The sequence below is a fragment of the Bos mutus genome, chromosome 16 (assembly GCF_027580195.1).
Source record: "Bos mutus isolate GX-2022 chromosome 16, NWIPB_WYAK_1.1, whole genome shotgun sequence".
Taxonomy (NCBI): domain Eukaryota; kingdom Metazoa; phylum Chordata; class Mammalia; order Artiodactyla; family Bovidae; genus Bos; species Bos mutus.
Window position 1 is genome coordinate 9,446,256 of NC_091632.1, and position 16,311 is coordinate 9,462,566.

At 42.4% G+C, this 16,311-nt stretch overlaps 1 protein-coding gene across 6 annotated transcripts in view; it reads left to right on the forward strand.

The window, feature by feature from the left end:
* Positions 1-16,311, forward strand: part of DENND1B (DENN domain containing 1B) — a 269,708-nt gene that overhangs the window by 100,406 nt on the left and 152,991 nt on the right. For all 6 annotated transcript variants that reach the window (XM_070384685.1, XM_070384689.1, XM_070384690.1 and 3 more), the window contains exons 4-5: positions 12,671-12,720; positions 15,417-15,536. In XM_070384685.1, the coding sequence (XP_070240786.1) occupies positions 12,671-12,720; positions 15,417-15,536 (170 nt within the window). The remainder of the gene's footprint in view (positions 1-12,670; positions 12,721-15,416; positions 15,537-16,311) is intronic.

Below are 16,311 nucleotides of genomic sequence, written 5' to 3' on the forward strand. Positions count from 1 at the left end.
CGTTGAGTGGCTCAGCTGGGTCCTGGTCCTCACTTCTGGCTGGAGAATCCAGGCTTTGTCCGTGGCGTGTAACAGTGAGGTTCAATTCCCCAGGGAGAGGTCAGGACGGCAGACAGAACCCCGGGAATCCCAGCACAGAAGGCGCCGTGAAACAGCCTGGAAAGACAGGAGGTGCGCCGGGTGAAGTGGGCGCAGACGTGTCAGGAGGACACGCGGGAGCAGGAACCTCAGCTCCTCGGTCAAGAAAGGGGCAGGTCCTGGCAGCCCTCAATCCCACACGCATCATGCCTGGTAGATGCTGAATAAGCACATGTTAAATGAGGGAGGTATCACACGTTGCAGAAGTCAGATACGGTGAAGACTGGGAGAACAGCGATTAAATGTAGAAATTAGCAATCACTGGTGACTTAAGCTGAGAAGAGTCGATAGTAAAAGCAGCAATGGAGACTTGCTGAATGTATGTTGTACTTGCAAGAAAATTTTCAGTGAGAGGAAGAAAGAACTATTTTAGGTCTGCTTCTTAGTTGACCAAATCTATTTTACAGAATTTATCTTAGTCTGATTTTACAGATAAGTCATCCCTGTTATTTATGTTTACTCCTTATTTTCCATGCATTCCAATGCAATAACATATTGTAAAGAATAAATACAAGGTATAAGATAATTTATTCAAGAGAATTACTAATCCTTGACTGAGAAAGTTTATCAAATAATGCCCCGCCCCAGCTGTGTGTGTGTGTGTGTGTGTGTGTGTGTGTGTGTGTGTGTCCCGTTTCTGGTTTATTGAGTAAAATCCTTACAAGAGACTCAGGAAATTGTGTTTTCTCTTTAAGTTCATTTATGGCAAAGTGGACTAGACTAGGAATGATCAAAACTCATTGCTATTTGGTGAGGCTTGTTTGGTGACTTTCTCTGTGTGAAAAGAACTAGTGTTCGCAGTTGAATTTCTTACAGAAAGACTTCTGCATTACAAGAACTAAGACCAAAACTGGCACCTTTTCTTATAATCTCAGCAAGAGGCCAAAGATTACGTCAGCAGGGAGTGTGAACTACATTTTTATCCCACGAGGTGGATGTTCTGGAATGGGTGGAGCAGAATAAGTTTGCAAAATAATAGCTCACAATGTTTCTATTTAGAATTTCAAGAAATAAATCATTAAAAAAAGACACTTAGGACTTCAGATCTAATTGTTGTTTGACATATTAAAAATCGTGGGCATGTACATTTTTTATAAAAGAAACATCTTGTATAATTTAAGGTACTCTAAAAATACACACACAAAATCAGTTTCTAGGTTCTTGATTTTTAGTCCTGATTGCTAGCTGTATTTGAATAAGGCTTTATTTTAATTACTAGGCACTTAGTTTCTGCTTTAAATTGAAGGGGATAAAAATGTCTGGCAAACTTCACAAGTAGAATGGCTAATGGTATCAGTGACCTGAGATGCTTACTGCCTGAGCCTCATTTTCCACGTCTTCACCTGTTGCCACATAGAGACAGCTTTGGCCCGACCTGTAGGTTCCTACTGTTGATCCTGAAATAATTACACGCTCTCCCCACCCTGGGCCCCGCTGTTACTAATAATCTTGTCTTACCTCATCCTGCCTGTGTTACTTGAGCCTTCTTTACTTGCTCTGTTGTGATCCTTGTTCTGATAGTGTTAGAGGCTCAGTTGTGTCTGACTCTTTGCAACCCCATGCACTATATACCCCACCAGGCTCCTCTGTCTATGAAATTCTCCAGGCAAGAATACTGGAGTGGGTTGCCATGCCCTTCTCCAGGGGATCTTCCCAACCCAGGGATTGACATTGGTCTCCTGCGTTGCAGGCAGATGTTTTACCACCTAAGCCACCAGGGAAGCCCCTTGTTTTGATAAATATCAGATGATTGGTTGTTTCAGATTTAAATAATATGCTTTAAATTTAATTCCTTGGTATTTTGCTCTTGTGTGAGAAAGAATCTCCATAGGCCCTTATTTATAAGTCTGTTATTTGAAAGAAGTCAGATGTATGTTTTTACTGTAAGTCTAGTATTTTCAGTGGTAATGAACAGGCATAGCCACAGGCAGCGTTGCTTTTCTGCCTCAGGTCTTCATTTCGAGGGCATAGAACAACCTTGGGCAGGCAGGATTCACGTTTGTGATGACGTATCATCCCATCTCTCCTCCCATGATTTCCTCACGTCTCCGCCCCCTTTATCGTTCCATACGCCAAGTTGAACTTTGGTTCTAATTAAAACATGAATGAAAGTTTTAGTGCTCAGTCGTGTCTGACTCTTTGTGAGCCTATTTACATAAGCCCACCAGACTCCTCTGTCCATGGGAATTCTCCAGGCAAGACTACTAGAGTGGGTTGCCATTCCCTTCCCCAGGGGATCTTCCCAACCCAGGATTGAACCCGGGTCTCCTGCATTGCAAGCAGATTCTTTACTGTCTGAGCCACCAGGGAAGTACAATTGTATAGTGTAATTCTTCCTATGTATGGACAGTATCCACCATATAGGGCCCAAGCAGGCATTGGAACCAGGCATCTGGTGATTTTATGTTGGATGCAACATAAAAACAAAGTGAAAAAAATGCATACTGTGGGGAATGATGGTTAGAAGCTTAGCCTCTGATTTCAAACCCTGAGTAACGTTTGCTAGCTTTGTGCCTTTGCACATGTTACTTAGTCTCTTTGATCTCCCCCCACCCCCACCCACGCACACATATAAAAGAGAATAAAACATGGATTGTTGTTAGGTTTAAATGAGATAATACATGTAAGTACTTAGGTCAGAACCTAGTGTAGTAAGCCGTTATTTTTATCATATCTTTATTTGGGTAGGTAATCGGGGGGAAAAAAAGCATTCAAACCCTTAAATCACCTTTCCTTGAACTGTCTGCCAAGGTGGACTGGTTCTGATGGTGCTGAAAGTGTCGTTTCATATGTGATCAGCAGTTTGGTTTGAGAGTGTGCATGCTGGCCAGGCACTGGGTAGGCCTTAGAGAACTCCAAAGGCAAATAAGCCATCAGAGACTTTGGAGATTCATCTCCTCTGATTGATCGTGTCCTTTGTAACAACTAGGACCTTCTGGGTCACTACTAACTTCATCGATTTCTGGATCCTGAGGACATATTGTGATTATAATACCAGAGGTGGTTGAACAGTCTGTAACCTGTATCTTGATACAAGTCCTTAGGAAAATAAAGAGAGGATTATGAGAAAGTGCAGTGACTTCATAATTTGGAAATGTTATAATCAAGTCACTTGTTAAGGGGACTGTGAAAATATGAAAGTAGTATTAATTGTCCATAATGGCGGACAGTGAAAGAATCCCGTCTCTCCTTGCTTCTGTATCTTTTAATTGGCGCCGTCCCCTTGTTTGTCTCTGTCTAGGCCACATGCTGTCTCTGGAGCACCGGGCAGTTTATCCAGCTCCCGCCTGGACCTTTCGCTCTTTGCTCTTGCTTGCATCTTAATCTTGTACACTCTCTGTCTTCCTCCTGCAGCTGTCCAGCTGCAGGCCACCACCACTCCCTGCCATGATCGCAAAGGCCTTCTCACTGATTATCCCGCCTTCAGTCTCGTCCTTTAAAACCCATCCTGCAAATGGTAGAGCGACCTTCCTGAAATTCCAGTCCAGGCATGTCCCTCCCTTGCTTCGTAGCTTCCCTCTTTCTCTTAGGTCAGCTGGGCCATGATTTGTTGTCCAGACTGAGATCCTCCCTTGTTCTTTTCTCACTGATGGTCTGTATGTGGTGCAGTGCAGACGTGTGTCCGCTCGGGTGTGCAGTGAGACCCCGCATGGCCCTCGTTCCTGTAAAGATGCAGCCCATTCCTGTCAGTGCAGGAGGTTCCATCTTGCCTTTTCCTGGGTGCTTCTGTGCCAGCCCACCCACTCCTGTGGCCCCAGGAGACCACTGTTCTGATTTCTGTAACAAGAAGTCATAACTCGGGCAGTTTTGAGAGTAAAAGGGATCACCACTGAGAAGATGGCTGTAAAGTGTTCTGGGCAGGTCAGCAGCGTGGCTTCCCTCCTCTTTGCGTTAGGTCAGAACTGAGTTGGTCTAAAGGCCTTGGGATCCCGTCTGTCCCCTACCGATTCTTCAGGCCACGTTGTCTTCTCAGCCGCTCAGACTTTGTACGTGTTCCTTCCACCTCCCATGGACGGAGAAGCCTGGTGGGCTGCAGTCCATGGGGTCGCTAAGAGTCGTACATGACTGAGCAATTTCACTTTGACTTTCACTTTCATGTATTAGAGAAGGAAATGGCAAGCCACTCCAGTGTTCTTGCCTGGAGAATCCCAGGGACGGGGGAGCCTGGTGGGCTGCCATCTATGGGGTCGCACAGAGTCGGACACAACTGAAGCGACTTAGCAGCTTCCACCTCCAGACCCTGCTGGACCTTTCTGTGATAGTCTTGCCTGCGACAGGGAAACTGCCCTGCCTACCTCTCTACCGCCCCCTCGTCGTGTGGTCATCTGGTCAACTTCTCGCTCTGTTTAGACGCAGTCTCTTCCCTCGAGACTTGGACCACTCCCTGCCAGAAGCCCCCTCCTCGATTTGCTTTATATGTCTGATTTCTAGACTCTGGGTGTTTTTCACCGTTACCGTCCATGCTCTTTTTACATTACATTGTGATTGTCTTTGATTGCTCTTCACACATTAAGTATTTGCTAAATGAATATATATATAAACATACATTACCATATTAATATTTATGTGTTTCACAATGAGTTTGTAAATGTGATTTCGCACTGATTAGACTTCCTGTTGTTGTTCGGTTGCTAAGTCGTGTCTGACTCTGTGACCCCACGGACTGCAGCGCACCAGGCTCCCTTGTTCTTCACCATCTTCCGGAGCTTACTCAAACTCATGTCCATTGAGTCGGTGATGCCATCCAACCGTCTCATCCTCTGCTACTCCCTTCCCTTCTTAGATTTTATATCTAAGTCAATAATCTTCATTCAGCAGTCCATATTTCATAATTGTGTGATTATATTTTAGTTTGTTCAGATAAAGCCTTCAAATAGATAGAAAGATATTTCCAGACTTTTAAATGACACCGTGATTCTCATTTCTGCTGGGTGACTGCATAGACTCTAGGGGCCTTCAAGGCATAGAGAAACAATTAGTACTTAATGTACTGTATTGAATACAGTTACTACCTAAAGTGTAGGGTCCCTGATTTATGCTCTAAAACTTAAGATTCTGTTGTTTATTAAAGCATCAGACAAATTATTTGGTTTTATCACAAGTTTCACTATCTAGGGAATATCAAGCAGTTCAGGCATAATTCTGAACTAGGTTCAAGGCAGGGTCAAAAAAAAAAAAAGATAACAGTAATTTACTTGTCTGGGACATAGCATGTCTCATTTGTCATCCATAAGAGCAAAATACGTTCTTCACTGTGCGATTTACCCAGTGAATGGAAAATATTTACATGAGTGTCATGACAAAGATTGCACGTGGTCCAAGTTTGAAGAAGAAGAGAAATAATATGAATCAAGGGTCTGGCAGTGCACAAAATGGGAAAACATAAATTCCAAGTAAAGGGTAGGCTAAGTACAAAGACTGACTCAAATCAAAGAAAATGGAAAACATAACCCATGACTGGAGGGCAGTGGTGCATAGAGGATGTGTTTATTTGAGGACACATTTGCCAGCGGCTTCGCCAGGATGGCTGGAGGGGAGCCTGGCAGAGAGGAGACGGCCTGGGGACTGGTGGGGCAGGAAGCTGGGCGTTCCTCCCCGCGCTGGCTTAGTGCCGAGTGCAGAGTTGGCAGTAGTCCTCATCAGGTGCATTGATAGATAAATACCTGAAAGAGGAATTTTTTTTTTTAAAGTAAACCCCCCCTTAAGTGAAAAACATCTGTTGGCATGACTCTTTGAAGATATTTTTACTTCGGAGAAGTAGCCAGGATGGTAGCCTGAAGACAGCTCCTGTACACGCTGACCTCATCAAGCGTGCACAGTGCGTGACTTTTCCAAATGGAAGTCGAGTTGCTTTCCAACGTGTGAGTTTCTGCCATGCGGCAGAGTGGACCAGCGTACCTAAGCACACATCCCCTCCTGCCCGGGCCTCCGCCCACCCACCCACCCCCGCACAGGGTGTGACTTCCCAGCTCTGACGAGTCTGCTTCTATTGTGTGTGATGCAGCAGAAGTAGGTGAGGATGTTCAAATCTGTGTCTGTATCCACAGGCACCTATGTTAATGTGTTAAACATCTTCCAGGGAGGCAGACACACTATTCAGTATAATATATTGTTTAATCATTTCATGTTTCGGTTTGTTAATGTTTTGGCATAGGTTATTGGACACAGGACTTTAAATGCTGCAGTTATTCAGTAAATATTTGTTGTGTAAGTAAGTATCTTCATTTGAATTCATGTGACACTTGAGTTGTTAAAACAACTAGCTCTTTAATAAAAGAGTTAACAGTTGTTGGGCGGGGATGGTTTATGTGCCTGACATTGTTTAATCGTTGGACTTGGATTTCTAACTTAATCCTCATATAAATCCCCTAGAAAATTCTCACTTAATCCTATGAGATAGGTGATAATTTTGGCCCATTTTCTAGCGGCTGTGACTGGAGGGCATGGCCAGGGGCTGGCCCAGGCAGGTCTGAACATCACCCCCGGCCCTGGGGCACTAGGCGGTGACCACTGGGCTTTACCACCTGAGGGCGTGAGCCTGCACACAGCTGTGGGGCTGTTCCTAGGATCTTCGCTCTGAAAATCAGTAATCCCCTTTTGTTTCCTCTACCCCACATTTAGCTGTGGTCTGGGGTCATGGGAGCAGATCAGTTGACGGGTGTGAAACTTGTTTCTCTCTAAAAGTTGAAACATTTTTCTACCTAATTCTGATGTTGATTTAAATGGAAGTTTGATATTCATTCTTAAGTACCTTAGTTTCTATTGTGCAAATAAGTATTATAGGCAGTACTCTATTTTATTATATGGGTAGCTCCTTTGATCTAGAAAATGTTACTTGTTAAACTAAGGGTGGGTGAAGCAAAGGGCAGATATGTTAGTCTGAAAGGAGCGGGGAGGGTATATGGTTATTAGGGGTAAAAAGAGGGTCTTCCTGAGTGGGTAACTGTTATTCAAATGATTCATTAAAAGTTAGTGTTAACCTAGGGATAAGAAAATGAAGGTTGGTAGTGGAATTTTTGAGAAAAAAACTTCTGAAACCCATTTGCTTATATACACACACACACACATACACACACACATATATACACTTTCCTTTCATGCCTTTTAAATTCTTTATCTTAAATTAATGAGGGAAATATATGATTCCTTTCATTTGTCAAGTAAAGCACCTGTCTAATCGTTAAGTATATGTATTTATGGTAATATCTCTCTGCCCTGCTTTGAATCTAGGCCTTTTCATTGGCGTTAGATTAAACGAATGTCGACTACAGAGATCTCTGTCACCTGACTGGTACACATAAAACCCAAATCCTCAAAATTTGTATTTCGATAGTACAGTTCTTTTTACAGCAGAGTATATTTGCTGTACAGAAATTGTACAGAAAAGTAAAAAAGTCGAGAAATCCCGCAGTGATGTCAGTTAATCCTGACAGTTATTCCTTGACTCTTAAGTTTAAAGTAGAGTATCCAGCTTGAAAACATCAGAAGATGAGAAGATGATGTTTAAAGACGCTGTGCCTGTAATTTACTGTGTAACGCCTCCTAATCTAATCCCCCTGTTAGTGTAGCTGTGTTTCCTTGAAAACCGAGGGCATCTTGTAGCTCCCCTGCTGGTGCTGTGGGGCCCAGAGCAGGTCGGGTGTGGTCTGGGAATCCCAGTTTTGCACTGCGCAGCCTGCCTGTCACCGAGTAGCTCAGTGAATGTTTCTTTTAAGGAAAAAAAAAGTTTATTTTTCCCCCATGTAAAGCACAGATAGATTGAGCAAATACATGATATCCTAAATCACTTCTCATTTATTTTGGGAGATAACATGCAAAGTTACATAAGCATCTTTTGAGAAATATATGGCCTTTGTGAAAAATTAGATTAAAATTGATAAGTAGAGCCCCCTTGTTACAAAATGATTCTTAAAGTGTTGTTCAAATGAAGAAAACTGCATATTTGAAAACTGACTTTACATAATATTGTGTTACATTTTCACCAAGAACTCTGGTATAACTTTAATTCTTATCTAGTTAAAATTTGCGGGAGGAGTTTCAGGGAAGAAAACTTGATACTTCAAGCTTCTTTATAATTAATTACATATTCAGTGGTTAGTGGAAAATGGATGGGTATGAATTCTAAGTTTTCCTCTAACCAGTCTGAGGCTGGGCTGAGCGTGGATGACTGTTGCCCTGCCCGAGGTTAGTCTAGGAGAGGCCATGACCTTCTTCTAGGTGGTAGAGTGGGATGGGAAAGGCAGCTGGTGGGCCTTCTGGGAAGGGTAGAAAGCGCCTTCCAGGAAGCGTTCACTGCACACTGTGGTGTCTGGATGTGGTCAGCCGAACTCTGGCAGCTCACTTTGTGACCACCAGGAGAGGTGACAAGGACAAAGCCACAGATTCAGGACAGCAGAGCAGAAGGCTGGGAGACTCCTGAGTCCTCGAGGAAGATGCTGAACCAGTCTCCAAACAACTCCGCCTCGTCACTTGCAGCAAGAGGGCAAGGACTGCTGGGGTGCAGCAAGCGCCCTGGTCTGGTCCCATTCGTCTCATCCCTCGGTTACATGTGCCACTCAAACGAAGTTAAAGCGTCAGGACCCTTACTGGAGGCAGTCAGGTGTGTTTAGAAAAATGCTCCCAAGTGATTCTTCCACGTTCTTATCTTCCTTCTAATTCTTTCTGCCTTTGCATTGGGAACCTCTGGAGCAAGGCCGTTTAATGAAACTGAATAAGCAGAACTTGATTAATGGTTGATTATGTGTGGGGCAGGGGTTAGGGAGAGGGAGAGGTCTGGACAGTCACTGTGGGCTTGTGTGGGCACCAGGGGTGGATGGTACTGCCCTTCTGGCTGATAAGGAGTATACAACCAGAAGAAGGACTTGAGTTTATTCATTCTGAACTTGAGGTGGCAGAACACTCGGAAATAGGTACTAGGAAGTAGTTAGACGTGTAGTGCTGGACTTCACAGTAGTATCTAAACTAACGAGCTAAGGAATTTGGGGGTTGCAGTTGAATCCACGGGTATAGACTGTGCCAGGCGGATGTAATATGTGAGTGTGGAAGAGAGGGCTGCACGCACCTCAGAAGCCACGTCTCGGTGGAGAGCATCTCAGTGGAGAGCCGGGGCAGGAGCAGTGAAGAGGAGGGAGAGTGGTTACCGATCCTGACGATGACGCATCTCATCGCCTCTTAGAGTTTTGTCAGGGAAATTCTAAGACCTTTGTAGTTACTGAACTCTAATCAGGAGGTACCCATTACATCTTTGAGCTCTCCTTTAAAAGCAGATTCTTAAACGCTTGTTTCCTCTTTTATTTGATGAATTTATATCGTTCAACAGTAACCACATGGATAAAGAGTCAATATGCCACTGTTCACACAGGTCATTCACCCTCTTCTCTCTTATGGGCTCAATTTGATCATAATGCTTTTGAGTACAGATACAGGATTGTAAGACCAAAAACACCATGTAAACATTTTCAGTCATTTATTTTCCAGTCAGTTTATTTGTGTAGTAGGTGTGTTGTTTTTAGGGCATCTGCATATATCTGCAGGGCTTCCCAGGTGGCGTGGTGGTAAAGAATCTGCTTGCCGATGCAGGAGATGAAAGTGTCACAGGTTTGATCCCTGGGCCAGGAAGATCCCCTGGAGGAGGAAATGGCAACCCGCTCCAGAATTCTTGCCTGAAAAATTCCGCGGACGGAGGAGCCTGATGGGCTACAGTCCATGGGGTCGCAGAGTCAGACACAACTGAGCACACGAGCACACACATATATATGTAACTGAGCACACGAGCACACACATATGTATAATTGCCCCCCCTTTTTTTGCTGTTCATAATTGCATATTCTGTGTTGTTCTTTTTGTTCCTTCTGTTTTTAACATTTGACATGTTAGTCAATGTGTTCTTTTTGTAGAAAAATATTTTAGAGAATTAAGAGGATTTTGAGAACCCAGATAATTTTTCTTGCTTAAGAAAATCAGGTGTTTCATAAAAACCAAAGCCTGTATGGATAGAGAAAACGTAACTTTTGAAGAGTATTACCTGTCATGTGATCTGAGGATGCCAATCCAGAAATGCAGGGGTGTGCATGTGTGCACGTGCGTGCGTGCCTGTGCGTGTGTGTGGGCGTGTGTGTGTATGTCTGTGTCATGTGAAGAACACTGTGTGGTGGAAATAGTAGAGTTCATGAGCACTTCTACATCAGTATAAAAGTACAGTTTTCACTTAACATCGTTGTTAAAAGGGTTCAAAAATGCTGTTTGCATGTATTCCATTCCCCCCTCCCGCTCTCCCTCTCCCCTTCTTTTCTCTTCCAACCTCGGTTTGAACAGCACCTGTAATTAAGGAGAAGAACCGAGCCCTGGGAGCTAGGTGGGACTGGCGGCCATTGATCTGTGTAAGCCTGGCTTATACTGTCAGGGGAGGAGCAGTCAACTGCTGAGCTGCTTTGTCATTGACATAAGCTGAGAGGGGATTTTTTTGTCTATACTGTTTATACACTAGTCTATAGACCTGCTGGCTGGTTGAATTTTAAAGAGTGCGGAGGTTTAAAGACTTGTCCCCTGAGGGTTGCTCCTGCCAGTTGGGGAGCGAGCTGAGGCTGCTTTGCAGAAGCGTGTGTGTGTGTGTGTGTGTGTGTGTGTGTGTGTTGCTTGTGGGAGGGGGGCAGGGGGAGAGTGTGAACTATTGAGCAGCTAACCAGGAAACATTCTTCTTCATTGGAGTCTTAAAATCGATGTGCAATATATTATTGATTCGAGTATATTTGGAAGGCGACAATAGATTTTGAATATATATCTTTATTGTTACAGAAATGATATGAACAGCTTTGTGGCAGCGGCCGGGTTGGGTGGAGGGGCAGGTGTTATAAATACGAGAAGTCTTCACTTTTTGCAGCACAAGATAAAGTCTATCAATGCTCAGATGAACTGTCCTCTTTTGTACTGACCTGCTTGCAGTTTAAGTAACTTGAATTATTTCGAGTTTAGCAGCTCTTTCAGTTCCATTTAAGAAAACATTGTCAGTAGTGAAACAGTTTTTTCCTAAATATGGCATTTGTGTTCATACTTTCAAATATATATGTTCATAACACTCTTGAATCTCTCTTAGGTTTTGGCGTTGGAATAATTGCAGTGATTTTTTTTAACATTTCCGCTTATTTTTAATTGAAGAATAATTGCTTTACGGTACTGTGTTGGTTTCTGCCACACAGCAACTCGAATCAGCTCTAGGTATACATATGTCTCCTCGTCTTGAACCTCCCTCCCACCTCCCACCCCTCTAGGCTGTCACAGAGCTGGGCTTGAGCTCCCTGAATCATACAGCAAATGGAATATTACAATGATTTATTTTTAACTGATACTTGATATCAGTCTACATATTAAAAGAATGTGAGAAGTTCTGCTTTAAAGCACTCAATACTGTGTTTGTGCCTATATAGAATTTAATATTCATATATTGATGATTTCTCTGAGTGCAAATTTTATTTGTAAAGAGGTGATAGGCAAGGTAATCTTTTTTGGAGAGATGACTACTGTATTAAGATATTGGCTCTTTTTTCTTTTTAATATGAAACATTGTCATATATCTCTGCTTTGTCTTATAAGATCAGTAGGCTTTAAACTTGTATGATGGTATCATCAATTCTGAAGTTTAACTTTATGATAGGAGTTAACTCTAAGTTGTTTTTTCCTATATAACAATACAGATCTTTTTCCATCTTTTACCAAATATGTGACAATTATGTGCATTTTGTTATACTTGTTAATGTATATGGTTTCTAAAAGGTTTTAAAATTATTTTACAGTAACTATAAAATCACTTCAGATTTCGAAAGTCAGTAAGATTATTTTCTATGCTTAGAAAATACGCTTAAAACATTGTTTTTCATACTAGGAAATTCTTAAAGTGCACAGAATAGAAGCTATGTTGTTTTACCCTTAAAGGCTTGTTTTTGCATGCACATTTCGTTAAGAGTGTGAGATTAGTGTTACTGCTGTTGAATATACCAAGAGTTGAAATTATAAGTGTGTTTCTCTAGCTATAGAAAATCCTTTTTTCCCCCGAACGATTTTACTATGGCGCACGTTGAGTTGTTACACCTCTCAGTAATTCATTCTGCTGCCAACCTCATTCCCTTTTCTCTGCCTGCATTTTAATTGAAACAACATTTATGTTCTGAGCCAGGATCTGTCAGAAGTCCCCGTGGCTGGCCTGCGGTACCAGTAGCCACAGACGCAGCTTACCCATATGGTGCAGCACTTCTCGTAAAATCCATATGGCCTTGTTGAAGGGAGTCCCAGCGGGGACGTGTGGGGTGTTAATGCCCTCAGGCCAGGCCTCTCCCTCCAGGGGCTTCCGAGGCATTGTCAGCGCAATCTGCCGAAGCACACACTTAATTCCTTTTTAATAATCAATTATTTTAATCTAGGAACCTCTGCTATTTTTCTTTAAAAAAAAAAACTTTTTTCCCCTAAAAATGTCTCAAAAGAAGTTTTAACTGCATCTTTACAAACATTCTAAAGCTTTTTTTAAAATTTGCATTCACAGGAAGTACTACAGACTGTGCCAAAGTTCTGCTTCCCCTTTGACGTTGAAAGGTACAGTATAAGTCATTTTTAAGATAACCGGAGCCTGCCTTAGTAAGCACTGTAGAATTATTACCTGTGTCTTCTCTATGAAATGAAATGTACTTTTCCTCACTGCCTCTAACAAAAAACACAAGAGGTTCAAAATCAAATAATATTTGAAATGGAGAAGGCTTCTAAACCACTCTATCTTCTGTTGTTCTCCACTGTGGCCAGTTGGGATTAGTCTCAAGGTTCCATTTCTTCCTTTTGTTCTTCAGGTACATATTGTAAGCACTCGGAGGAAAAAGAACATTCATATGTCCTTTATCAGAGCCTTAGAATTGTGTCTTTTAAAATTAGATGTATATGTCCCAGTTTCTGTGTCACTTCACCCTGATTGAAAAGACCATCTGTGTGATATTGTAAAACTCATGGCTGGTTGTCTCCCACAAATAGCTTTATAGAAATAGTGCAATATTACCAAAGGCTGCACAGACACCCTCTTACCTAGCAGTTTTGAAAATCTCATTATGTTTGTATTTTACTGAACAAATGCTGGATGAATAGAGTATTACCTGGGTTGAGGCAGGAATGCTGCAGCATATATAGCTCTTTGAGCATAAAACAGATCATTTATTGTTTTTCATGTGATTTTTCACACCCTAACACCAGTTATTTTTTAAAAGAGTATGCTGTAAGGCAACTTTAAAAGAAAATTTATCTTAGGAAAATATTTTGCTAAAAGTCAAGATGGGTAAAAATCTAAAATTGTACAGCGTTAAAGATAAAGCCTTTCGAATGATGGACTCATTGATGCTGATAAGCATAGGTCTTTTGTGGAGAATCAGTGGTGTCCACTAAAGTTGCAGTTTCCAAGTTAATAGCAAAGATGAGATAAAGGAAGCAAAGCTATGGCAGTAAATTGCGAGCACTGGGCACGAGAGGGCACATTCGACACCAGAGGCGGTTTTTTTTAATTTTTTTTAGAGTGAACTGTAATTTACTGGCATTGTCAATCTATGAACAAGACAGGTATTATTTTTTTTTTTTTTTCCATGAAGGGAGATGGTTTCCAATCTGCTATAATATGGGCCCACAGCTTCACCTTGAGCATGCAACATTCAGGCTGTACTCAGGGTAGATTATTTTGAAGCTTGTTTAAAAAAAAACCACCTTGCATGTAAAAGTGTGTTCTTCAGACGTTCAGCATTTGAAATACAATATTTCCTGACAGTTGAAAATGATTTGCAGTGTTGGGACAGTAGGAGAAAGTAACTTATTTCGTTGCACATGATTTGCTCACCATTTCCAAGCCAAAATTTAGGCGTCCTGGAAATTTTATTTTGCATCAAGGAAGCGGATGTTCAGTTGTTGCTGTCTAATGGCAAGGTCATGGCTAGTAACGGGAAATGTATTTGTGTATTTTAAATAATGAAGATTCAGTGTAGGGACTTCGACCTCACCTTCCATGGCAGCCTGACACATACGATGACCGTCTGACACTTGGGTCAACATTAACTGAAATTCTTTGTAGTAAGCTTTGTTCATGGGAATTGTATTCTTATTTTGTACTTGGAAACTTATTACCAGGATATAGGTAGCTCTAGAAGAGAATGCTAAAAAGAAATGCCAATAGTAATTTGTATGGGACTTTATTGAGTGAGAATGTCAACAGAAGAATCAATTCAAGAGAGTTGGCTGGGTTGCCAGCAGACTGGACGTGACACACCCTGCTGTGTGGGCAGCCCCGGGGCACTTCCCTGGCATGCCATGACTAGTGTTGCTGGAATTTACCAAACACTGGTCAAGAGTCTGCCTGCAGCGCAGGAGACCTGGGCTCGATCCCTGGGTCAGGAAGATCCCCTGGAGGAAGAGATGGCAACCCACTCCAGTATTCTTGCCTGAAGAATCCCACGGACAAAGGAGCCTGATGGGCTATGGTCTGTGGGGTCACAGAGTCAGACACAGCTAACATTTTAACACTTGAAGCATGTGAAAACTTACTGTTAAGATACCTTATGACTCTCCAGCCATGTATTAGCATGTATTGAGTAGGTCAACTCATTAAGTGTTGATTCATGATTTAGTTTACACATTTCACACTCATTTTATTTTTATTTTTTTTAAATTTTATTTTATTTTTAAACTTTACAATATTGTATTAGTTTTGCCAAATATCGAAATGAATCCACCACAGGTATACATGTGTTCCCCATCCTGAACCCTCCTCCTTCCTCCCTCCCCATACCATCCCTCTGGAGAGGGTGTGGAGAAAAGGGAACCCTCTTACACTGTTGGTGGGAATGCAAACTAGTCCAGCCACTATGGAGAACAGTGTGGAGATTCCTTAAGAAACTGGAAATAGAACTGCCTTATGATCCAGCAATCCCACTGCTGGGCATACACACCGAGGAAACCAGAAGGGAAAGAGACACGTGTACACCAATGTTCATCGCAGCACTGTTTATAATAGCCAGGACATGGAAGCAACCTAGATGTCCATCAGCAGATGAATGGATAAGAAAGCTGTGGTACATATACACAATGGAGTATTACTCAGCCATTAAAAAGAATACATTTTAGTTTTAAAATATCACTGCAGCTCTGAGAACCAACTGACTTGAAATGTGGAAACAATGGCTCGTGTCCATATAGCCCGACTCTTGCTTTTCTTTAAGACGATTCTCACACGAGGCTTGAAATGTTGTTCCGTTGCTGCATTTCAGAGCGTCTCGGAATCAGGTTGGACAGCACTTTGCCTTCGTGCTGACGGACATTGAGAGCAAACAGAGGTTTGGGTTCTGCCGACTCACCGCAGGAGGCAAGATCTGCTTATGCATCCTGAGGTGAGTGTGTGTCATGAAAAATGCTCTTGGGGACACCGTAGATTAACTGCGTCTCTCTGTTGCACTTTGCTGTATGCTTGGGATGCTTAAAAATGTGCTTGTATGTATTTTTTGTTTTCTCTAAATCCAGCTAAGCTGAAAAGTAATTTTGTTTACTGTCTGTATACAGCATCAGTTAGGCTTAAAGGTTTACCAGTAAGAGTAGAATTGGCTTCTTTTAAAAAAATTATTTTATTGATGTTTTAAGTATTAAGTTGACTTACAGTGTTGTGTTAGCATTGGCTCTTGTAAATAATACTTTTTAGGGGTTAATTTTTAAAATAGCAGGTCACATGTTTCACATATTGAATAGCATGCAGAAAGTCTGGTTAAATTAGCACGTGCTCTTTTCTATTATTGACCTATGACTTGGATTCTCGAAGGTGAACTGGTGGTTTAAGACAGAGATTGCAGACTGGTGCTTCTGGGCAGAAGTGCTCAGAGGCGCTTTCTTTGGCCGCATGGTGTTTTAAAAATTTTAGAAGATGCTTCTTACCTTGTACGTTTTAGTGAAATTTTGCGTAAAGTTGACGTGTCTCATTCCTCTCGCTGGCGCTGGTGTTGCTGAGCCAGCAGCCCTGAGCTGGCTCTGAGCAGCAGGTGTCTCCTGCGACCTGAGTCTGTTTCACCAGCCCTGCCTCTCCTGCCCCCATCACCTCCGTCATCGCCCGGCGCTCGGGAGGCTGTTGAGAGCAGGTCTCTGTGACTTGAGTCTGAGCTGCTGGTGCTGAGGAGG